Source organism: Bombina bombina, chromosome 5, assembly GCF_027579735.1.
Source record: "Bombina bombina isolate aBomBom1 chromosome 5, aBomBom1.pri, whole genome shotgun sequence".
NCBI classification, from domain to species: Eukaryota; Metazoa; Chordata; class Amphibia; order Anura; family Bombinatoridae; genus Bombina; species Bombina bombina.
Genome location: NC_069503.1, coordinates 815,544,524 through 815,569,459, shown reverse-complemented (window position 1 = coordinate 815,569,459; position 24,936 = coordinate 815,544,524). Strand labels below are relative to the sequence as shown.

The 24,936-nt window shown below is 35.6% G+C and overlaps 1 protein-coding gene across 6 annotated transcripts in view; it reads left to right on the top strand.

The window, feature by feature from the left end:
* Nucleotides 1-24,936, top strand: part of PTPRM (protein tyrosine phosphatase receptor type M) — a 1,348,209-nt gene that overhangs the window by 657,582 nt on the left and 665,691 nt on the right. For all 6 annotated transcript variants that reach the window (XM_053714931.1, XM_053714930.1, XM_053714929.1 and 3 more), the window contains 4 exons: nt 4,957-5,265; nt 8,408-8,517; nt 14,032-14,233; nt 19,656-19,758. In XM_053714931.1, coding sequence (XP_053570906.1) covers nt 4,957-5,265; nt 8,408-8,517; nt 14,032-14,233; nt 19,656-19,758 — 724 coding nt within the window. The remainder of the gene's footprint in view (nt 1-4,956; nt 5,266-8,407; nt 8,518-14,031; nt 14,234-19,655; nt 19,759-24,936) is intronic.

Below are 24,936 nucleotides of genomic sequence, written 5' to 3'. Positions count from 1 at the left end.
AAAAACCTCTATCTAGAGGAGTTAACGTGGGAGCGCAAAATATAGCTCCACTCGAAATCTAGCCCATAGTAGGATAAGGATTCTGAATTACATGAAATAGTCTCTCTGGGCCATAGGGAAAAAAATCAGATATAAACTACAGGAAAAGCAGGCAAAATAAACCATGAAAGTACATTGTATAATTGGCCATGGAATTAAATGTATATGAGTGTAATGTCTCTCTAATATGTGTATAGCACTTGTTTAGAAGATAAGTTGATATTTTTGGATATATAAAATGCTGTGTCTAAATGTTATTACTAAATGTTTAAAATTTATTTCTAATTTTAGACTATTTACTAGCCTTTGTGGAGTGATATGTCATATTTATGCCTTTTTCATTCTGTTTTTCTGTGCTTGCTCATAGGATTTTTTACAATATCTTTTTATTCTGTATATGTGGATCTGCCGTGTTGTACAAGTGTTTGTTATGTTGGATTGTCCACCCTAAATATTTATTAAAATAAATAAATAAGTGCAGTGATAATACATTTAGGGCTAGATTAACAGTGGCACAATAACCAGATTTGCATGACTGCACTACCATTAGAGCGCCATCAAACGGCGTGCTAACCAGAGAAGGGTTAGTGCGGCAAAACAGATTAAAATAAAGTATTACACACACATATATTTTATATACAGTATATATATATATATATATATATATATATATATATATATATATATATACAAACACACAAATATATATATATATATATATATATATATATATATATATATATATATACACACACACTTTTTAATAAAAAAATATATAGATTTAATATTAATAAAATGGTGTTAAAAGGTATGTGCTATATGGCAAAGTGTTTGACTGTAAAGGGCTACAAATGTGTATGTCTAAATATGTGTGTATACATATATATATATATATATGTCTGTGTATATATATATATATATATATATATAAAAGAGTATGCATGTCTATGTGTTTATATGTGTAAATATATGTGCATAAAGATACATATACACACACACTTTTGAGTCTGTTCCTGTCAAATGCCTTGAAACATGCAATATAATTTGTATTTTTATTTATATATATATATATATATATATATATATACTAGTCCTAAAGCCCGTTCACACGGGACATTTTTTGCAGGGTACAGCAGTCCCAACCCTTGCGCTCTCTCCCTGCCCCTCTCTTTTGCTCTCTCTCCCCCCTCTCTTTTGCGCTCTCTCTCCCCCTCTCTTTTGAGATCTCTCTTCCCCCTCTCTTTTGCGCTCTCTCTTCCCCCTCTTTTGCGCTCTCTCCCCCCCTCTTTTGCACTCTCTCTCTCCCCTCTCTTTTGAGCTCTCTCTCTCCCCCCTCTCTTTTGTGCTCTCTCTCCCCCTCTGTTTTGCGCTCTCTCTCTCCCCCCCCTCTTTTGCGCTCTCTCTATCCCACCCTCTTTTGCGCTCTCTCTATCCCATCCTCTTTTGCGCACTCTCTCTCCCCCCTCTTTTGCGCTCTCTCTCTCCCCCCCCTCTTTTGCGCTCTCTCCCCTCTATCTCTCTCTCCCCTCTCTCCCCCCTCTCTCTCTCTCTCTCTCTCCCCCCTCTCTCTCTTTCTCCCCTTTCTCTCTCCCCCCCTCTCTCTCTCTCCCGCCTCTCTCTCCTTTCTCTCTCCCCATCTCCCCCTCTCTCTCTCCCTCCCCCTCCCCTCTCTCTCTCCCTCCTCTCTCTCTCTCCCCCTCCCCTCTCTCTCCCTCCCCTCTCTCTCTCCCCCTCCCCCTCTCTCTCTCCCTCCCCCTCCCCTCTCTCTCTCTCTCTCTCTCTCTCTCTCTCACTCCCCCTCCCCTCTCTCTCTCCCTCCCCCTCTCTCTCCCTCCCCTCTCTCTCTCCCTCCTCCTCTCTCTCCCCTCTCTCTCCCTCCTCCCCTCTCTCTCCTCCCCTCTCTCTCTCCCCCTCCCCTCTCTTTCTCTTCCCCCCCTCTCTTTTGATCTCTCTGTCCCCTTTCTTTTGCTCTCCCTCCCCCTCTCTTTTGCTGTCTCTCCCCCTCTCTTTTGCTCCCTCTCTTGTGCTCCCTTTATCTCCCCTCTTGATCTCTCTCTCTCCCCTCTTGATCTCTCTCTCTCTCTCTCTCTCTCACCTTTCTTATATTTTCCCTACCCCCTCTCTCCCCTCTTTTGAGCTGTTTTGAGACACAGCCTTTCACGGGCCGCCTGGCCACGCCCCTTCACACTTGGCCACGCCCCCTCGCGGCCCTCGCACTCAACCACGCCCCCTTCATGCTCGGTCACGCCCCCAGCCACGCTCGGTTCTGCTCGCATTGCAGAGCAGAGACTTAGGGACTCTCAAAGGCCAGGGGTGTTTGTCCTCGTGCTGTGCTGTCTACTGCGCATGACAGCTTCGGACAAACACACTTGGCCTTTTATTATATAGGATATATATATATATATATATATATACACATATATATGTGTGTGTGTGTGTGTATATACTCATATAGACGTATAGGTATAGATATATATTTTATAAACAAATATATATATATATATATATATATAAGTATATATTTTAAAATAAAAAGAACATTTTCTTCTATACAAAGAACATTGGAAATTAAAGTATTCCTAACACTTCTGGTTTAGCACAGTTGGTCTTTACTTTCAAATTGTAATACGTGGGCTAACCCAGAAGCAGAATTAGTGCATAAGCAAGAAACTTTCGGCGAGATTACGAGTTTTGCGGTAACAGGGGTACGTTGCTAATGCTTAGTTTCAGCTCACTGCTCACCTAAAGTAACGCTAGTATTACAGGTTTTTTTAAACCTGGCGTTAGCCGCAAAAAGGTGAGCGTAGAGCGGAATTTAGCTCCACATCTCACCTCAATACCAGCGTTGCTTATGGTAGCGGTAAGCCTGCTAAACGTGCTCGTGCACGATTTCCCCATAGGAAACAATGGGGCTGAGCTGGCTGAAAAAAAATCTAACACCTGCAAAAAAGCAGCGTTCAGCTCCTAACGCAGCCCCATTGTTTCCTATGGGGAAATACTTTTTATGTCTGCACCTAACACCCTAACATGAACCCCGAGTCTAAACACCCCTAATCTTACACTTATTAACCCCTAATCTGCCTCCCTCGACATCGCCGACACCTACATTATATTTATTAACCCCTAATCTGACGCTACGGACACCGCCGCCACCTACATTATCCCTATGAACCCCTAATCTGCTGCCCCCAACATCGCCGAACCCTACATTTTATTTATTAACCCCTAATCTGCCCCCCCAAGTCACCACAACTATAATAAATTTATTAACCCTAATCTGCCGCCGCCAACGTCGCCGCCACTATAATAAATTTATTAACCCCTAAACCTAAGTCTAACCCTAACCCTAACCCCCCCCTAACTTAAATATAATTTAAATAAATCTAAATAAATTTACTATAATTAACTAAATTATTCCTATTTAAAACTAAATACTTACCTGTAAAATAAACCCTAAGCGAGCTACAATATAACTAATAGTTGTTGCCATTTTAGGATTTATATTTATTTTACAGGCAACTTTGTATTTATTTTAACTAGGTACAATAGTTATTGAATAGTTATTAACTATTTAATAACTACCTAGCTAAAATAAATGCAAAAAGACCTGTAAAATAAACCCTAACCTAAGTTACAATTACACCTAACACTACACTATAATTAAACTAATTTCCTAAACTACCTACAATTAATTACAATTAATTTAAATAAACTAAATTACGGAAAAAGAACCCCACTAAATTACAGAAAATAAAAAAAGAATTACAATTTTTTTAAGCTAATTACACCTACTCTAAGCCCCTAATAAAATAAAAAAGCCCCCCAAAATAATAAAATTCCCTACCCTATACTAAATTACAAATAGCCCTTAAAATGGTCTTTTGCGGGGCATTGCCCCAAAGTAATCAGCTCTTTTACCTGTAAAAGAATGGCGGCGATGTCCGGTCGGCAGATTAGGGGTTAAATAATTTTATTATAGTGTTTGCGATGTGGGGGGGGGCCTCGGTTTAGGGGTTGATAGGTAGTTTATGGGTGTTAGTGTACTTTGTAGCACTTTAGTTAAGAGTTTTATGTTCCGGCGTTAGTTAACTACTGACTTTTAAATGTGTTAGGAGTCTGGACAGGAGAGGGTCTACCACTCACTTTTTCCAGTGATCGTAATGCAGGCGTTAGGAAAATCCCATTAAAAAGATAGGATACGCAACTGACGTAAGGGGATTTGCGGTATGCTAAAATTGCGGAAAAAAAGTGAGCGGTACACCTGTTCCTGCCTGACTCGTAATACCAGCGGGCGTTAAAAAGCAGCGTTAGGACCCCTTAATGCTGCTTTTTAAGGCTAATGCAAGACTCGTAATCTAGCCGTTTGTTAGCATGCCACTTGTAATCTAGCTCTTAGATTGGTGTTATAAAATTTGTGTATGTATGAAAGTACATAGTATATTGCTAATTCACAATATATTTGATTTCAGGGACGTGGTTTGAACTAGGCTCACTGAGCCTGTGTCTAGGGCAGTGGTATTTTGGGGACAGCACATTTTGAGGGATAGCTCTCTAGCAAGCTGCAACTGTTATGTTTTTTTATTTATTTAAAAAAATAAATGTCCCCTAATTGTTTTGTTGGGATTCATGACTGCTCCTCTTGTACCTGCCCTACTGAAAATGCAAAAAATAGTAGAAATAGTTGAGTGTGGGTGGTTTGGGTATCAGATTTCCCAGTGCATATGTCAGAAAAAAAACTAAATACACTATTGGTTGCTATACAATATTGTATTTAAATAGGCAGTTTTAGGATGGTTATAGACTTGTTACTAGCTCTTACATAGTACTGGCTATAAATTGTCTAAAATAAATGTATGCTGTAGGTAAACTTTGAGTTGCTATTTCATCTCAGTAGATAAAATGTATTTATTTTTCCAGATCCAATGCATGGGCCACGGAAATTACAAGTGTTAGACATAAAATCCAAACAAATCACCATTCGTTGGGAGCCATTTGGATACAATGTAACTCGCTGCCATCGTTACAACCTCACCATCCAGTACAGATACCAGGTGGGAGGTCAAGAGCAAGTAAGAGAAGAGGTCAGCTGGGATGCTGAAAGTTCCAACCCCCAGCACACAATTACAAACCTGTCCCCATTTACTAATGTGAGCGTGAAGCTTGTGCTCATGAATCCAGAGGGAAGAAAAGAAAGTCTGGAGCTTATAGTGCAGACCGATGAAGATGGTAAGTTTATAGTTAAAGAGACAACATATGTTAGTGACGCAGTCATCCTTACTCAGCTTGGGTTAGGTTTAAACAGTGAACAGCACAGTGATTAATTGTATTAGCAATTTTGTTTTGTTTTCAAAGCAAATAATTCTTGCTATAGTATAAATAAACATGGCCAAAATGACCTAACTCAATGTAATTACATTTTTCTCCACTTACCACTTAAAGCATCTTTGTTATGTTCTTTACAGATTGCACAGCTTGTGGACAAATTGCCATATCTGCAATGGGCATGTCAACATTAATAGTTATTGCTCTATCAGTAATAGCTTTTAACAAAAATATTTTTTGCCAATAAAAGCATATTGTCTAAATGATTCTATAATTACAGAAGGGCTTTTCAGATGCTACTATAATGTTCCTTTAAAGCAAGGATGGGGAACCTAGGCCCTCCCATTACCCATGATGCTTAGGCACTCTGAAGTCCAGTTGAGCATCATGGGAAATTTAGTTATGAAACATCTGGATGGCCAAGGTTCCCCATCCCTGCTTTAAAGGATGAGTTAATTTAAAAATAAACTATCATGATTCAGGTAGAACATACAATTTTAAACAACCTTTCATTATACTATACTATTATCTAATTTGCTTTGTTCTCTTGGTGTATTTTGTTGAAAATCTTACTTAGGTAGGCCCAAAAGGTAAGCGCTATCCAGGGTGCTAACCCAAAAATGGTCCAGCTCCTAAAATTTCATTCCTGCTTTTTCAAATAAAGATACCAAAAAAAAAAACAAAGGAAAATTGATAAAAGGAGTAAATTAGAAAGTTGGTTAAAATTGCATGCTGTATCCGAATCATAAATGAAAAAATGTGGCTTTAGTGTCCCCTTTAAGTCTATAGTAAGGGTAGTGTGGCTTTTTAGCTGGCTGTACAGTCAGGTTTTAAGGGTGATACCAAATACAAGAAAGCAGTGCCAGACATGGGTTGGCTGTTGTGTTTTTAGTTTTAAATTTAAGCCTTTGGGTTTCTGCTTTGCAGTGCAATACTACATTGTTAGCCATTTTAAATTTTAATGACCCTTTGAATAGTTGCTTGCTCCTCTCGATTTGTTTGAAAAGAAAAATATGCCTTTTAGAGTTAATAACAGGGTTTAAAAAACAGTCATCCACTGTATGCATTATACTAGACTGTTTTTATTTCTCCTGAAAAAGTACTATACTGCAAAATACATTTTCTATTATAATTTTCCAACAATGATTTATAATAACGCCAAACCAATCTACAGTAAAGAGTATGAGTTCATTGAAAAACAAAGCTATGGATTCAGTAAAGGAGATGTAAGCTCTATTGAGATCTGTTTGACAGATGTTCTCCACACTATTGAATGCTTGAATTTGCTATGATAGCACTTGAGCGCAGCTCTTATGAATACATTGTATATGTAGAGATGCTCAGCAAAGCTCTTGAGTATCCAATACATTCCAAATCAAATTAAATATAAATTATTTTTTAGCAAAAGTTCCAGTTCTGAATATTTTGTCACAAGTATAGTTTCCAAATATGGCATGAATGTGCTAAATCAATTGAATACAGATGAAGAATAAATAATATCACATTAAAAATATCCTGAGCTGTAAGATTTGCAATAAAAAGCCAGTGACCTATTAAGTCTGCTTTGTACAATCTGGGCCAAATTCTATGTTGCTCAAGATTTCTTAAAGGGATAGAAAGATCAAAACTGAAATGTGCATGGGAGCATTTCAATTTTTAATAAAAACATTTTGCAATATACTTCCAAAAGCAAAAACATTTCTAGTAAAAGTTATTCCCGTTTTTCAGTAGCATACATATATATGCTGTGAGGGCCCGTGCACCAGTATTCAAGCTCAGAGAGTTGGCGGTGGTGTGTAATTGTGCCTATAATAGTGTAATTTGTGTCATACAAGCCGCTACTGACTCACCACCTTTCAGATAACTGGCAAACTGTAATACTTGTCTTAACCTTTAGGGTCTCGATTCTAAGCCTGGTAAAGCCTTTTCAGCTTCCCGTGCATTTCAGGTTATTTAGTAGGGTACCATAACACTGGGTAATAAAATCTATTTATTTTAAGCTGTTGAAAATATATGGTATGAACTCTAAATGCTTCCATGGTGTATAAAAATCACAACTATTTGTTCTATCCCAATGTTTCAAATTTATATTTGATATGGTTTTGGATTGTATATGCTCTGAAGACATATAAGTGATAGCCCATTTTTGTACATATGTACTAGAAACATTTTGGTGCACATGAAATAATACCCAAACAAGGTCTGAATTTAATTAATATGTTTATTATATGTCCCTAAAAGGTTTAACATATTAATTATACTCTGGCATACAGTATTGTGTTTTATTTTTACTTGTAACACTTCCCTGAAATGCCTTCAGATGAGTCTTAAGACATATAACTGTAGATAATTGCCTTTTATGCTTACAATTGGAAGTTTATAATTCAATGCCAGGCAAAATGTCATTTCTGGTATATTTATTAATTAAAGTTTAACATGGCCTTGCTGAGCTAAGTTATTAAGTTAATAATTAATTAATAAATAATAAATAATAAATGTGTATGCATGTATGTATATGTACAGTATATATATATATATATATATATATATATATATATATATATATATATATATATATATATATATATATATATATATATATATATATATAGTGAAGATTGGAGTAGCCGTGTTAGTCCAGTAGATAGATGCTCAAAAAACAAAGTATTGCAGTATGCAGTGATACCTTTTTTATTGGACTAACATAATATTAGTATTGCTTCAGACCTGAGGAAGAGAGGAAAACTCTCGAAAGCTTGTCTTTGAAATATTATTTTAGTCCAATAAAAAAGGTATCACTGCATACTGCAATACTTGGTTTTTTGAGCATATATATATATATATATATATATATATATATATATATATATATATATATATATATATATATATATATATATATATAAATATATATAAATAGCAATGTAATATGTCTCATTAAGAAGCTATGATTGCTGGGGTATTACATAAATACATTGCCCTCATACTAATTGCTAATGTTTATTTTGCTTGTACTTTACTTGCTGCATACTGTTTTGCCTGGTAGTTCCAAGTGCTGTGCCCCTTGAGTCAATTCAAAGCACTACGTTCGATGAGAAGATCTTTCTGCAATGGAGGGAGCCGGCTCAAACATATGGAATAATTACTTTGTATGAGGTAAATTATACCATCAATTTTGGAGAAAGTGTGTTATTAATGCTTACAATGTTGACTAAAACAAACAAATCTATCTTGGATATCTCTGTCTATACAAAGACAGCATTATATTGAGATAGAGGCCAATAATACCAAGAAAGAAACATTACCGAAGATAGAAAAATTACAAACAAATGTAATGTAAATGGTAATGTGTGTAGCTGAATATAGAATACTTTTTCTGTTGCCACATGCATAAAACAGTGAATTTCTTCAGAAATTACCATTTAGAAATGTAGTGTGTGTGTGTGTGTGTGTTCTTTTGGCGTTTCATTTATGCAGCAAATTTTAGCTTGGCCAATGTAACGCATGACTGATAAGATGGCAGATTTGAGAGGATTGTTCAGGGACAAAGAAAAATTGCATAATAGCCATACTCTGCATACTTTTTTAGGTGATCTTTTCAGTAAAATCTATTGTAATACAAACAAGCAGGTGTAATTTAAAAAAGTAAGCTACCATTTATTTAAATGCAAATTCTATAAAATTATATGTTGCCATCTCTTCTAAATCTATATTTTACCTCACAAGAGACCCTCACCTGAATATATGTTAAGTAAACTAACCTACAACACTGTCAGGCATTAATAGCAATTAAGCCCCCTCACCTGACCCAAAGTGCATTGCATTTGTGTTTGTGCATTCAGCTGGCATTGTTATGTGTAAGAACAAAAAATCAAAGATTAAACTAAAAAAAAAACACACAAAATAGTTAATTTCATTTATCTCTCTGCTTCTATTGCAATCTGTAAACTAACTTGTTTGTTGCTCTTAAACACAAATATTTTTTGACCCCAATGAACATAATTAGAAGGTTTTAAAAGCAATGAATAAAAAAATCCTTTTACTAGAAATAGCCTAAAATTTTGGAAAGAGACATCAATTGAAGTATATGAAGGCAAAAGAGGTTTGTTGAAGCATTGTGAAACGGTATAAAGATGCAGAGATAAAAATAAAAATCTTGTCAATCAAGATGATGTCAAGGAATATTTTGCTATTTTTTTTCCAGTGTTAAAACATTATTTTTATATGAGCTCTACAGGATTGAATACCTTATTGTATGCTTATAAAGTTTTCACTTGCTTTAGTTAAAAAAATAAAAAAATAAAACAAATGTATTTTACCCCCCTTGCATTTTATATTCAAAACTCATTACATGAATAAAGTTCCAATCTCTCCATGTTCATTTGACTTTCTAAACTTGACAGTTTCAAGTTCACTTATTTTACTATTGTTTTGACCATTCAAATGGGTTAAAATGCATAGTTAAAGGTGCACTCATAGAAAACTTTCCTTTCATGTATATGTTTTTTTTAAAAATATGTACTGGGCCAAGCGCTCACTTAAAGGGATACTAAATTTTTTTCTTTCATGATTCAGGTAGAGCATGCAATTTTAAGCAACTTTCTTAAACTCCTATTATCAATTTTCCTTTGTTCTCTTGCTATCTTTTTTAAAAAAAAACAGGAGTGTAAAGCTAAGGAGCCTGCCCATTTTTGTTTGAGAACCTGGGTTATGCTTGCTTATTGGTGGCTTTAATGTAGCCACACAAAAACAAGAGCTATCCATGGTGCTGAACCTAAAATGGGCTGGCTCGTAAGCTTTCCATTCATACTTTTTAAATATAGATAGCAAGAGAACGAAGAAAAATTAATAATAGGAGTAAATTAGAAAGTTGCTTAAAATTGTATGCTCTATCTAAATCATGAAAGAAAAAAATTGGGTTTAGTATCCATTTAAGTCCTCAATAGGCTATACATTTTACTGGGGTGCTCTTTATGCAAATCCTAATATTTTATTAATAGAGTGAAAATGCATTCTCCTGATTTTATTAAATAGCATACTGTAAATGTTTTTCTTTCTTCAGACATTACACAAATAGCACAAACCCTGTATGTTAGACCATTCTCCCTTGTACAATTCCCACTGCTGGTGTTATCGAGTGTGCCCCAGAACAATATTTGCATAGCTTTATATTCACTGAACATTTTTGCATACAGACAATAATTTCTTTGGTAGAAGGTAACAATTACAATCTGCATTGTCTAATAAGAGAAAAAGAAACAATATATCATTTTACCTTGATTGCTTACATTGAAATTACAGCTTTCTTGTGAACACTGATTGCTCCAAAAACATCAAAGGGACACTAAACCCACATTTTTTATTTCATGATTCAGATAGAAAAATCAGAAAGTTTAAAAATTAACACTTTATTGAAAAAAAATAACAGCATTAATCTAAAGTTGGGTTAAAGGAAAGGGAATATCACATCCAATCCTTATTGTATGTAAACCCAACACTAATTAAAAACAAGAAAGAAAAAGGGTCCTGCTGGCTAATGGGGAGTGTGTGTGGTTATCACGTGTATAAAGAATATAGGTTTAATATTGTTAGTCCATCATTAAAAACAAGCGTTCCTATGCGCTCAAAGACATCCTCCTGCCTGCAAACTTCGTTGGGTTACCCAGTCAGCCAATTTCTGGATATAAACCCTATAAAAGTATCAACAACCCCCAACATACACATCAAAATACCCATTCGTGATATATCATTATAATGACGAACCGTAATCAGGTCCTATTATACTAGAAACTAGTTGCAACTATTTCTTTTTAGTGATATTTTCGTAAATCACTGTGTCTATTACACCAACAGACGTTAACATTTATCAAGAGACCCACTGCTTATTATCACCTCAGCAGCAGTTAATCTATCTGTTTGAAACATTAGCAACTTAGTTTCTATTAAAGATATTAGGTATCGGTATTAAAAATGTGTGTATTACACACGCTGCCCCATTAGCCCCGCCCACCGATGCGTTTCATCACTAAGAAACGTGGCTTCCTAATACCCTGACAGAGTCACATTTCTTAGTGATGAAACGCGTCGGTGGGCTGACTAAATACACACTATAACACTATTGAATACAAATATTGCAGAAATATGATTTTACATATTTTCATCTATTTAACTGCAAAGGACTCTAAGGCACTTTTATATATATATATATATATATATATATATATATATATATATATATATATATATATATATATATATATATGTCTCTATACATAAATACATATATACACATATAAATACATATGCACAAATATATAAACATAAATACATACATATTCATCTTTAGATATGTATATGTACAGTATCTCACAAAAGTGAGTACACCCCTCACATTTTTGTAAATATTTTATTATATCTTTTCATGTGACAACACTGAAGAAATGACACTTTGCTACAATGTAAAGTAGTGAGTATACAGACTGTGTAAATTTGCTGTCCCTTCAAAATAACTCAACACACAGCCATTAATGTCTAAACCATTGGCAACAAAAGTGAGTACACCCCTAAGTGGAAATGTCCAAATTGTGCCCAATTAGCCATTTTTCCCTCCCCAGTTTCATGTGACTCATTAGTGTTACATGGTCTCAGGTGTGAATGGGGAGCAGGTGTGTTAAATTTGGTGTTATCAATCTCACACTCTCTCATACTGGCAAAGAACTTTTGGAGGATCTGAAAAAAAGAATTGTTGCTCTACAAAAAGATGGCCTAGGCTATAAGAAGATTGCCAAGACCCTGAAACTGAGCTGCAGCACAGTGGGCACGACCATACAGTGGTTTCACAGGACAGTTTCCATTCAGAACAGCCCTCGCCATGGTCGATCAAATATGTTGAGTGCATATGCTCAGCATCATATCCAGAGGTTGTCTTTGGGAAATAGACGTATGAGTGCTGCCAGCATTGCTGCAGAGGTTAAAGGGGTGGGGAGTCAGCCTGTCAGTGCTCAGACCATACACCGCACACTGCATCAAATTGGTCTGCATGGCGTCCCAGAAGGAAGCCTCTTCTAAAGATGATGCACAAGAAAGCCTGCAAACAGTTTGTTGAAGACAAGCAGACTAAGGTAATGGATTACTGGAACCATGTTCTGTGGTCCGACGAGACCAAGATAAATGTATTTGATTCAGATGGTGTTAAGCGTGTGTGGCTTACTGTGGCTTACTGTGACATACTGAAGCAGAGCAAGATCCCCTCCCTTCGGAAACTGGGCCGCAGGGCAGTATTCCAACATAACGACCCCAAACACACCTCCAAGACGACCACTGCCTTGCTAAAGAAGCTGAGGGTAAAGGTGATGGACTGGCTAAGCATGTTTTCAGACCTAAACCCTATTGAGCATCCATGGGGCATCCTCAAATGGAAGGTGGAGGAGCGCAAGGTCTCCAACATCCACCAGCTCTGTGATGTCGTCATGGAGGAGTGGAAGAGGACTCCAGTGGCAACCTGTGAAGCTCTGGTGAACTCCATGCCCAAGAGGGTTAAGGCAGTGCTGGAAAATAATGGTGGCCACACAAAATATTGACACTTTAGGCCCAATTTGAACATTTCCATTTAGGGTTTTACTCACTTTTGTTGCCAACTGTTTAGACATTAATGGCTGTGTGTTGAGTTATTTTGAGGGGACAGCAAATTTACACTGTTATACAGGCTGTACACTCACTAGTTTACATTGTAGCAAAGTGTCATTTCTTCAGTGTTGTCACATGAAAAAATATAATAAGATATTTACAAAAATGTGAGGGGTGTACTCACTTTTGTGAGATACTGTATGTATCTCTATGTTAAAGTCCTTTGCCTGCCTCATATGTTTCAGCTCTTATAACTTTTAATAATTTTTATTAGATAGTGTTATTATGAGTGTACTTTTTAATGTTTTTTTGATGTGTTTGTCACACTTTTTTGTTTCGTGAAACAGTTAACCAGAGCTCTAAAGATGCACTAATCTGACATGCGTTAACAAATGCGCACAAGCTATCACCTTTACTTTCAACTTGTAATACGAGCAAAAAACCTGACATAAACAAACACCTGCGATAAACCCCTTATCGCTCGCGCTAACTGTTAGCGCTCCCCTTGTAATCTGGTCCTAAATTGGTTACAAAATCCTCAGCATTGAAAGGGTTAAAGAGCTTCAAGACCAGGCCTTTAAAAACAATTAATATCTTTTGAGCAATTCTGAAACCTAACATCACCTTTTAAGGTTAATTTGAAGTTTAAATCTCATCATACGCTTGAAAGAGACTTTACCTTGAAAAATTGCCTCTGTCTTGCAAACATAATCTTTTAAGAAAATCTAATTATTAAAGGGCAGCACAGAAATTAGTCTATGTCTTTTGAGCATAAAAACAAACAACTTGAAGGTTTAAATCTAAGCTTAAACCCTTATTTTACAGTTGTAATCCATCCAACACTAAATCCCCATATCCATAAAAGTAATAACTCAAGTCATGGCTATGTTCTTTGCGGCCCTTTATTGGATTCAGGATTTGAAGAGCCTAGTGGAATGTGATGTCTTATCATAAAATGTCTGACAGTGCATACATCAGGCGTGTTTACCCGATAAAGATGCAATCACGCACTGACATTGTCATTTCTCTCTCATTCCTTTTCAGATCTCTTACAAAGCAGTACGCTCCTTCGATCCAGCAATAGATTTATCCAATCAAAGTGGACGGGTTTTAAAACTAGGAAATGAAACACACTACCTTTTCTTTGGATTGTATCCTGGTACAACCTATTCTTTTACAATCAGAGCCAGCACAGCCAAGGGCTTTGGGCCTCCCATAACAAATCAGTTTACTACTAAAATCTCAGGTATTACTTGAATATAACAGTATCATGCTTGTAATCTTGTTGTCTCTACAAGAAAAATATGACTTGACCTTTGTTGGAAAGTCTGTTTAACCTGCTCCTAGAATAACCATAATAGTAAAAGCTGCTGTCAGATATTACATATTGCTTTACTGATTCTTAACATTTGTTATTTCATATAAACCAATTAAATGTATGTTAAGGAGACCTGTGAGGTTGGAAGGGATTTTTTTTTTCTTCAGTAGAAGTCACTTAAAGTATTAATAATTTATTGTTAAGGGACATAAAAATGCAAAAATGAAATTGTCTACTGTGTTGGAGCATTTTATTGTTGTGATGTTGCTCGCATATAACTATGTGTTTAACCCCTGTAAAGAGATTAGTCTTATATATAGTTTAACCCCTGTAAAGAGATTAATCGTATATATAGTTAAAGTCAGCTCCAGTGTAACAAAGCACTAATACAAAACTAGCTAAACACATCTGGTAAGCCAGTGACAAAAGGCATATGTATACTGCCACCAATATCCAGCTAGCTCCCAATGGGGCATTATTGCTTCCGAGCCTACATAAAGGCACAAGTACAAAAAAGACAGCTCTCATTCATTAAAACATGTATGTTTATCACTACTTGCCATGGAACTCTACATGTTGAACAACTGTTAAAGACATAGGTGAAGTCCTGCAGTACCCACATCCAGTGATTGGTGGTGTTGCAACAGCAGCTCCTAATTGGCATACCAGCTGTTTAGTTCTCTGAAGCACATGAGTGGGACTTCTGGGGGTTAAATACATAGCATTCCATGGTGAGCAGTTTATAAACTACATGCACTAATAAATGAGGACAAGTAATTTTTTTATGCACTAAATGCCCCTTTAATTATGTTTTTCCACAAAGGATATAAAAAGAAGTAAATATGAAGTATATTTTCTATTGTTGAGTTTTTTCAAATTTATCACAACATAATTCCTGTCTAGAATAAGATTTCTTTGTTTACATGTTTGTGGATATGTATCCTTACCAGCTGATAAAGCTATGGGAGTTGCTTTTATTCACTAGTAAGCAAGGGATATTTGCATGTATGCATCTCATGCTAGTTTTAAAGGGATATTAAACCCAAATATTTTCTTTCATAATTCAGATAGAGCATGCAATTTTTAACAACTTTCTAATTTACTCCTATTATCAATTTGTCTTTGTTTTCTTGCTGTCTTTATTTGAAAAGCAGGAATATAAACCTTTAGGGCCAGCCCATTTTAGGTTCAGCACCCTGGATAGCACTTGCTTCTTGGTGGCTACATTTAACTTTAACAACCCAATAAGCAAGCATAAGCCAGATTTTGAATCACAAATGGGCCGGTTCCTAAGCTTTACATTCCTGCTTTTTAAATAAAGATAGCAAGAAAACAAAGAGAAATTGATAATAGGAGTAAATTAAAAAGATGTTAAAACTTTCATGCTCTATCTGAATCATGAAAGAAAATATTTGGGTTTAGTGTCCCTTTACACAAACAAATATGAGCTGCGCACTAGAAAGTACAATAATAGACACAGATTAATCACACTGTTTAAGTTAATAAATACAGGGAGTACAACGTTCCATTAATAAATAATACCAAAATATGGTCTTGAGTACATTCATAAAAAGAGACCAGATAGGTATCCCGCATAATACTTATTCCTTCTGGATATCTTATAATAAAAATTCTTATAATAAAGACCCATTTTCATAAAACTCAAATTTGTGGCTCTGGGAGTATGGGTAGATTACATAGGTGTAATATCTCTGCTTCCTATGAGATGGATAACTCTCCCTTTTGTTGAAAGTCACTGGTGCAGCTTCCACATTCACTGAGCACTAAAGAGTGTTCAGACATAGGTATACTGGAAGACAAGAACAAAAGAGCGCATCCACGACTCAAGGTAAAAATATTAACATATTTATTGAAAGCACTCAATGTATTGCACCTACAAGAGGTAAGTAATAAAACGCCTTGCTTAAAATCAATAGATATGTGGCTTCAGGCAGCTTGGCCAATAATGAATACTGCTCTCACTGTATCCCAGTCCTCGGCTCAGGAAAATACAGGATGTCATAAAAAGTTTTTTCCCTCTTTCAAAGTGAAGCATCAACTGTAGACTGTCCTTGTCTACGCGTTTCGTCTGTGGTTTATGGCCTTACCTGTGGCAGAATCTATGTAGGGAGGACAAATAGGAAAATTAAGAGACGCTGCTATGAGCACATTAATAATATTGAGATAGGGCTCAGGATACATAGTTTGTCTGATCACTTTAGGGTATACCATAAACAAGACACTAGTAGCTTACGCATTAGCATCCTTGAAGTCGTGCCACCAGGTGAGAAGCCACATCAGAAACTAATTACACTTACACAGAAAGAAACCAGGTGGATTCAGGAGTTGGAGAGCCTTATCCGAAAGGATTGAATATAGACCTGGATTTGCAAGCATTTATGCTGTAATAAGGTTTTCTAAATAGACCTTCTAATACTAATATTAATATCTACACTTGTTTTGGTCTATTTTTAGTTCATTTGGGGTATATAAGGTCCTGTACTAGAATAGCATAATTGTCAGGAGTCATTAATGTCTGGATTAGTCAATGAAGTTTTTTTGGGGGGAGCATAAAGAAGATAGCATCTGGTATACCCTATCTTCATAATTCTGAATGCCATTTCTATATAGAGACAGTATAAACATTCATTAACAAGCGGCATGAACCGCATATGTGTACTTGTTCCTTATTTATATGTTTTCGCCATATGCATGGTGTGTTGAATTTTCTATATATATGTATATATATGATTTACTATTACCAATACCTTAGTATACGGTCCATATGCAGCAAGAGTGCTTTGTAATGATCTCAATTTAGTCGATTGTTATAAGGGTTAAGTTATGTAAAGTAAATTATTTGTAAAGTGTTACACAAATACAGACATATGATTTCATATCATATCTTATATGGCCTCTTTTAGCTTAGTTAAATTTTATGTTATGTTAGGCATAGTACTGCATATGACTTTAGGTTTCAAGTGGTTTTCAGCCTGTTTGCACATATAGATCTATACAGTTAAGCCCGTAAACAGAGAAGCTACAATGGATTGTTAGAACAACACACGCCGAAAGCACATGGCTAGTGGGCGTGTTGTGTTGTTATTCTCTGTCATGCTGCACATAGTAGGAAGAGGCGGAGCTTAGAGCGCTACTTAAAGAAGGGGATCATCACACAGAACATCCACCGCATCCAGTGTCTTGACAAAGTCTGCAGAGGTCAGGCGAAACGCGTAGACAAGGACGATCTATAGCTGACCCTTCACTTTAAAAGAGGGAAAAAACTTTTTATGACATCCTGTATTTGCCTGAGTGGAGGACTGGGATACAGTGATAACAGTATTCATTAATGGCCAAGCTGCCTGAAGCTGCATATCTATTGATTTTAATCAAGGCGTTTATTTTCTTTCTTACCTCTTGTAAGTGCAATGGATTGAGTGCTTTCAATAAATGTTAATATTTTTACCTTGAGTCGTGGATGCACTCTTCTGTTCTTGTCTTCCAGTTTAGTATCCCTTTAATGTCAATTTAAACTCCTTTAAAGGGGTGTTCATTTTTCCCAGTATATACAAATCTGTGGCAGTAAAATTAGCAGTTAATGACGGTTACAATTTCACTCTGCAATACAAGAAGACAAAAATAAGGTGCCTCCTAGTGCAGCACAGTTATACACAGATTTCATCAAGAAGGAAGGATAAAGCCATAATACTCACAAGAATAGCAGCACCCAAATGTGCTAATTTGCACCATCTGGGAGATTGCAGTGTTCCAGCTCATTGACTCCTGCTATAGGGTCGACTACCTACTACTCTTCCAGACGATATAAGTGAGAACCATAGTCATGCACCAAAACGATTTATTACAACTTAATTCAGTATATATAAAAAAATTCAGAGGGATACAATAAGTATATGTCCACTGATAAGCAAATGTGTTTCTCATCCGCACTGGCTGTTCCATCAGGCGTGCCAACAGATGACATAAAGGTTTGTGTCCCAGTTATAGGAACCATTTTATTTTTCTAATGCCAGGGGGTTAGGTTTCATGTCCCTTTAAGAACATCTATGAGGTATAAATTCACTTAAAGATCTCCCCAGCTTATCTAGCTTTACAGGCCTCACCAGTCTCTTCAGCTCCCTCAGCCTCTTTGTTATTCTATACAGCAGATTCATTATCTCTTCATTCTTTAGTAAATTTGCTGCATAAAATAACATTGGAACTGGTGAAGCTAGAGAAAGCTTACATGGATGTTTCCTCAGTGTGAGACATTTACTAATATTACTTTCATTATGCTCATTTAGGTAGGTAAATACCTCACAACATTTCAGACATTAATGGTTTTACCCATAAGGCTTTTCAGTATGTACAGTAAACACCAGGATTTATATATATATACACACACCATATATAGTTTGATAAATAGAATTATTTAAGTATTTTTTTAACTGGTAAAGAATATACCACATTGGTGGAAATTAAAATGCTTGTTTGTCAACTTGTGGAAAATAAAATGCTTGTTTGTCAACTTGTGGAAAATAAAATGCTTGTTTAACAACAAACTTTGGGGTCAATCAAAATCCTATAGAAAAGTAAATGTTTTATCTAGACAAATTCCCATAGACTTTCATGTTAAATTTCATAGAAAAAGCATTACAGACCTCCCAAATGAAAGGGACAGTCCCTAATTCTTACCTCTACCCTGATATCCCTATGAGACAGCGTAATAGGCAGAATTCCCCTTAGCCCCACCCATACACTGCCCAGACATGCCAACAAACCACCCAGTTCCAAATACCTAAACCCACATGTTGGGATCACCACACACTTTTGTTTCCACATTACTAAGCCCAACCTCTTCAGAAATAAATCTTTATAATAAATAATATAATTCATTGTAAAAAGTAGCAAAACGTTACTGCTATTGTTTGATGTTATTTAAACTTTATAAATACATTCAAGTTTGCATTGTGTACTGTTTTTCCACCAACACAAAGAATTCTGAGTACAACTATATAACATATGTAAACTACATTGAAAAAATTTTGATTTTACATTGCTGCAAAATTTTACCAGAATTGGTTTTAAATCCACTGACATGAGTAAGGTGGGCTGGAAATTTCCTTTAGTTTTAAACTAGTAGGACAAAAAATGAAGCTTTGGAACACTAGTAACTTTTTCTCGCCTAACTAGTAACTTATTTTCTGCTGAGTGGTAAACTACAGTGATATTTTTCATCACTGCTAATATATGCCCCAAAAAAGTTTTATTGTGCAGAATAGCTAATAGTAAGTTTATTGACTCTCCATTGTAGCTTAAGATCAATGCATTTATTTCTGTTTGTATTTCCCAGCACCCTCAATGCCAGCATATGAACTCGAAACACCTTTAAATCAAACTGACAGCACAGTGACAGTCATGCTGAAGCCAGCTCAGAGCAGAGGAGCTCCTGTCAGGTACACGAGAGAACGATGAAAATAGGTTCTAAAATTGAAAGTGATTAATTTCTTGAATATATTTCTTGGGGATTGCTTCACATTCAGTAAAGATTGGATACATTTATGTTTGCATTTGTCTAATTAAATGAAATAACCATTGAATGAAAAAAAAAACACTTTGATGATGAGCATTTGAGTATTGTGAAAAGCATTTGATTCAGATGCAAGTGGCTTGTCCTTTTGAAAATGAAGAACAAAGCTGCCACTCTGTTGTGTGGGTGGCTTTCTCTTTTCACTAATGTAATTGCTTGCTGCTATCTTCAGAATGTGTAGGTATAGCTCACTGCCCCCCTTGTATTCCAGGCTTGCTATATTTACTTATTGTCAGGACTCTTGCTGTATTTACTTACAGTAAGGCTTGACCAAAGCTAACTGTCTCTTGTTTTTGTTGTAACAATAAAACAGCAAGTGGTCATTTTAATGACAACTCCTGCTGGAGCACAGTTTTATATACAGCCACCTATGTACAGAAAACAGGTTTATTTTATTTTTGTATCTGAAATTAAGCAGAAGCAACTCAGCACTGTAAAAGTCACTTCTTAAATGAATCTTATCTCTGTAATATAAGAAAGAAGCACAAAATAAGTTCATCTTGATGTCACCTGCAATGTTCACACTCACCTTTCACACTCTATCTGTGGGAAACAAAGCCTTGTGGTGCTATCAGATTATAGTTCTGGACTCTAGGGGCCAATTTAGGTTGATGTTAGGTTGTTGTAGTGACTTTTACATATTTGTAACTGTTTCTGATTTGCATTACGTACTAATGGCTAGATAAAAAAGCAATCGCACAAAATGGTTCCTCTACAAAATATTATGCCAAGAGGATTTTTATGTTTTATAAGTGTCTCCATTTATGGAGATTTAGCACAAACAACACATGTCTATGGTATCAGCTCATTAGATTTGCGATTGTGGGTGTGTGTAAAAATGACCATTTTTGCCACCAGTAAGTCACAGTCTTTTCTGCCTGCTTTATTGGTTTGGATTATTGTGTTCTAAAATGTAAATGTTAGTCTATATTTATTCAAAACAACAACTGTTACCTTCCTGATTTCAGTACTGTACTATCTTTCTGACCTACTATCTATACAGAAGTATTAAACATGATATAGTTTTAGGTTGCATGTGTAAGCTGTATGAGGATGTGTAAATATTGCCTAAATAATCTAGGACAGGGGTCGCCAACCTTTCAGACCTCAGGGACCACTAAACTAAATATTTTGAATCCCGTGGACCACTAAAATGAATTTTTGTAGCGGTACAAACCTTTATAATGTGTATCTATAGATTATATATATATATATATATATATATATATATATATATATATATATATATATATATATATATATATATATATATATATATATATATATATATATATATATATTATACACACATACACATACTGTACATAACTAGTATAACCATAGCTAAGTTTACATTATGTATATATTTACAATTTTTTAAGAATTATTTTTTGGAATCAACTAACTTAATGACAGAAATGAGTGAAAACTTCCAAATGACAGATTCCTATAGACACGCCCACCTAAAAGTGCAGTTATTTTATTAAAAAATAAGCAGCTAGATTACGAGTTTGGCGTTATGAGTGAAAAAGCATCATTATGGCCCATAACGATGCATTTTCCTAGCGCTGCTATTACAAGTCTTGTCAGAATAGGTGTACCGCACACTTTTTTGGGCGTCACGCAACGTTAGTACCGCACTTTTAAAAAAGTCCTTTTTCAATGGGACTCCCATAGCGCCGGTATTACAGGTTTTGCTGTGAGGCCAAAAAGTGAGCTGTACAGCCTAAAATTACTAGATCTGTACCGCCATCTAAAGTCAGTAGTTATGAGTTACATTGTATCTATCTAAGGTTTTATTTTTATTTCACAGGTAAGTTTGTATTTATTTTAACTAAGTAGACTAGTTAGTAAATAGTTATTAACTATTTACTAGCTACCTAGTTAAAATAAATACAAATTTACCTGTAAAATAAAACCTAACCTGCCTTACACTAAAACCTAACATTACAATAAAATTAAATAAATTAAATTAACAAAATACAATTATCTAAAGTACAAAAAATAATAAACACTAAATTACACAAAATAAAAAAAGAAATTATCAAAAATATTAATAGGATGAAAGCTCAATCCTATTGGCTGATTTCCCCCTTAATTCCTATTGGCTGATAGAATTCTATCAGCCAATCAGAATGTAAGGGATGCCATCTTGGATGACGTCATTTAAAGGGAAACTTAATTCTTCAACAGCCATCGGAAGAAGAGGATGCTCCCCGCCGAATGTCTTGAAGATGGACCCGCTCCGTGGATGAAGATAGAAGATGCTGTCTGGATGAAGACTTCTGCCCGCTTGGATGAAGACTTCTGCCGGCTTCAATGAGGACTTCTGCCCACTTGGATGAGGACTTCGCCTCCTGGATGAGGATGGATGTCCGGTCTTCAAAAACTGTAAGTGGATCATCTTGGGGTTAGCGTCAGTTTTTTAAGGGTCTATTGGGTGGGTTTTCATTTTAGGATAGGGACTTTGGGCAGTGCCCATACAATGCCCTTTTCAGGTCAATGAGGATCTTAGGTTTTTTTAGATAGGGTTTTATTTGGGGGGGTTGGTTGTGTGGGTGGTAGGTTTTACTGTTGGGGGGGGTAAAGAGCTGGTTTCTTTGGGGCAATGCCCCACAAAATGCCCTTTTAAGGGTCATTGGCAGTTTAGTGTAGGCTAGGGTTTTTTTTATTTTGGAGGGCTTTTTTATTTTGATAGGGCTATTAGATTAGGAGTAATTCGATTTTATTTTTGATAATTTCTTTTTTTATTTTGTGTAATTTAGTGTTTAAAATTTTTTGTACTTTAGATAATTGTATTTTGTTAATTTAATTTATTTAATTTTATTGTAAGTTAAGATTTAGTGTAAGGCAGGTTAGGTTTTATTTTACAGGTACATTTGTATTTATTTTAACTAGGTAGCTAGTAAATAGTTGTTAACTATTTAATAACTAATCTACCTAATTAAAATAAATACAAACTTACCTGTGAAATAAAAATAAAACCTAAGATAGATACACTGTAACTATTAGTTATATTGTAGCTAGCTTAGGGTTTATTTTACAGGTAAGTATTTATTTTTAAATAGGAAATATTTATTTATTAATAGTAGGTTTTATTTAGATTTATTTTAATTATGTTAAAGTTAGGGGTGTAAGGGTTAGGGTTACGTTAGGGTTAGGGTTAGACTTAGGGTAAGGGTTATGTTAGGGGTTAATATATTTATTTAGTGTTAGTGATGTGGGAGGCCAGAGGTTTAGGGGTTGATAACTTTAGTATAGTGGTGGCGGTGACATTGGGGGCAGCAGATTAGGGGTTAATACATTTAGGTAGGTGGCGGCGACATTGGGGCGGCAGATTGGGGGTTAATAAGGGTAATGTAGGTGGCGGCGATGTAGGGGGCGGCAGATTAGGGGTGTTTAGACTCTGGGTTTATGTTAGGGTGTTAGGTTTAAACATAATTTTTTTTCCCTATAGACATCAATTGGGCTGCGTTACGGAGCTTTACGCTCCGCGATTACAGGTGTTAGGCTTTTTTTAGCCGGCTCTTCCCATTGATGTCTATGGGGAAATTGTGCACAAGCACATCAAAACACTGCTTGTATTTGGGTGAGGTATGGAGCTCAACACAACCATATCGCCCGCACAAGCCGGGTTCTTGCAAACCTGCAATAGCAGCGATATGAAAGGTGAGCAGTAAAAATAACTTGTAAGTTATTAGCGAGCCACTCATAATGCAAAATTTGTAATTTGTCTGAAGGTTTCTGCTATCTTTATTTTTGAATAAAATACACTACACAGTATGTTGGGGGCATTTGGGGCACATTTATAAAATTAAGCAGAGATCTGACATCTAGTTAATTTTATAAGCGCTAATTGCTACCGCGAACTTGCGGTAGCAATATCAAGACACTTCTAATAATTTAGCGCTCCACTTGAAATCTAGCACTATGAGGCTAATATATATTTACTATAACCAAAAAAACAGTGATTTTACTGCCCTTAATATTTGCTTCCGTATGTCTAAGATTAAGTGTCCTTTGCACTAAAGGGACAAGGAATTCAAAATTAAAATTTCATGATTTGAAAACAAAACAAAAATAAACTTCCAATTTACTTCTGTTATCAAATTTGCTTCTTCCTTTGTTGAAACAGCTCTTTCTGCGAGAGCATACGCAAGTATTATTATTATTATTATTAATATAGCTATCATGATCATTTATTTGAAGAGCACCAACAGATTTTGCAATGCAGGTACACTCAGGGGCTTACATGTGTCAAGCATTATAGCTGTGTTTGCAAAAATGTTATTCCTGCTCTCATGAATAGACGCTGCTTTTCAGCAAAAGAGAAAGAAGTAAATTTAATATTAGAATTACATGTATGTTGGAAAGTTTTCTTTTTTTTTTTTAAATCATATGCTCCATCCCAGTAAGCCAAAGAAAGCAAGTATGTTAAAAACACTAACGTCAAAGCTAAACTTTCATGATTCAAAGTACACAAATTTAAACAAATTTCTAATTTACTTGCATTATCTAGTTGTGCACAGTTTTTTGTTTTATTTTCATATTTTCTGTGGCACTAAATCCTACTGAGCAAGTGCAAGAGTACACAATATATACATGTACACATGGCTGATGGCTGTCACATGGTACAGGGGGTAGCAAATGTAAGCACATTTTGAAAGTTGTCAGAAAACTATCTACTGCTCCTTTGAAATTCAGACTAAGTGCTATTGCATTGTCTTGCTGTTAGGCATTTCTTGATTAGACAATTCTACTGCATTTAATGTTCCTTTATTGTAGTGCAATTTTAGATCAGAAAGCAGCACTTACTCATCTGTGCAGATTTCTATTATAAACAATTTTCTAGTAAATTCTTGTAGGAAGTTAAGTTTCCAGAGCTTAGAAAATAGCTATCAATACATTGCTAAGTATCATCACCTTATAAAAGATATCCATTGTTGTATCATAAGCTTTGGAAGTATTTGACATAAAAATGCGCTTTCTGTTGAGGTAACAAAACATTTTGGTCTGTTGATATCCTGACAGCAAATCAAATGGT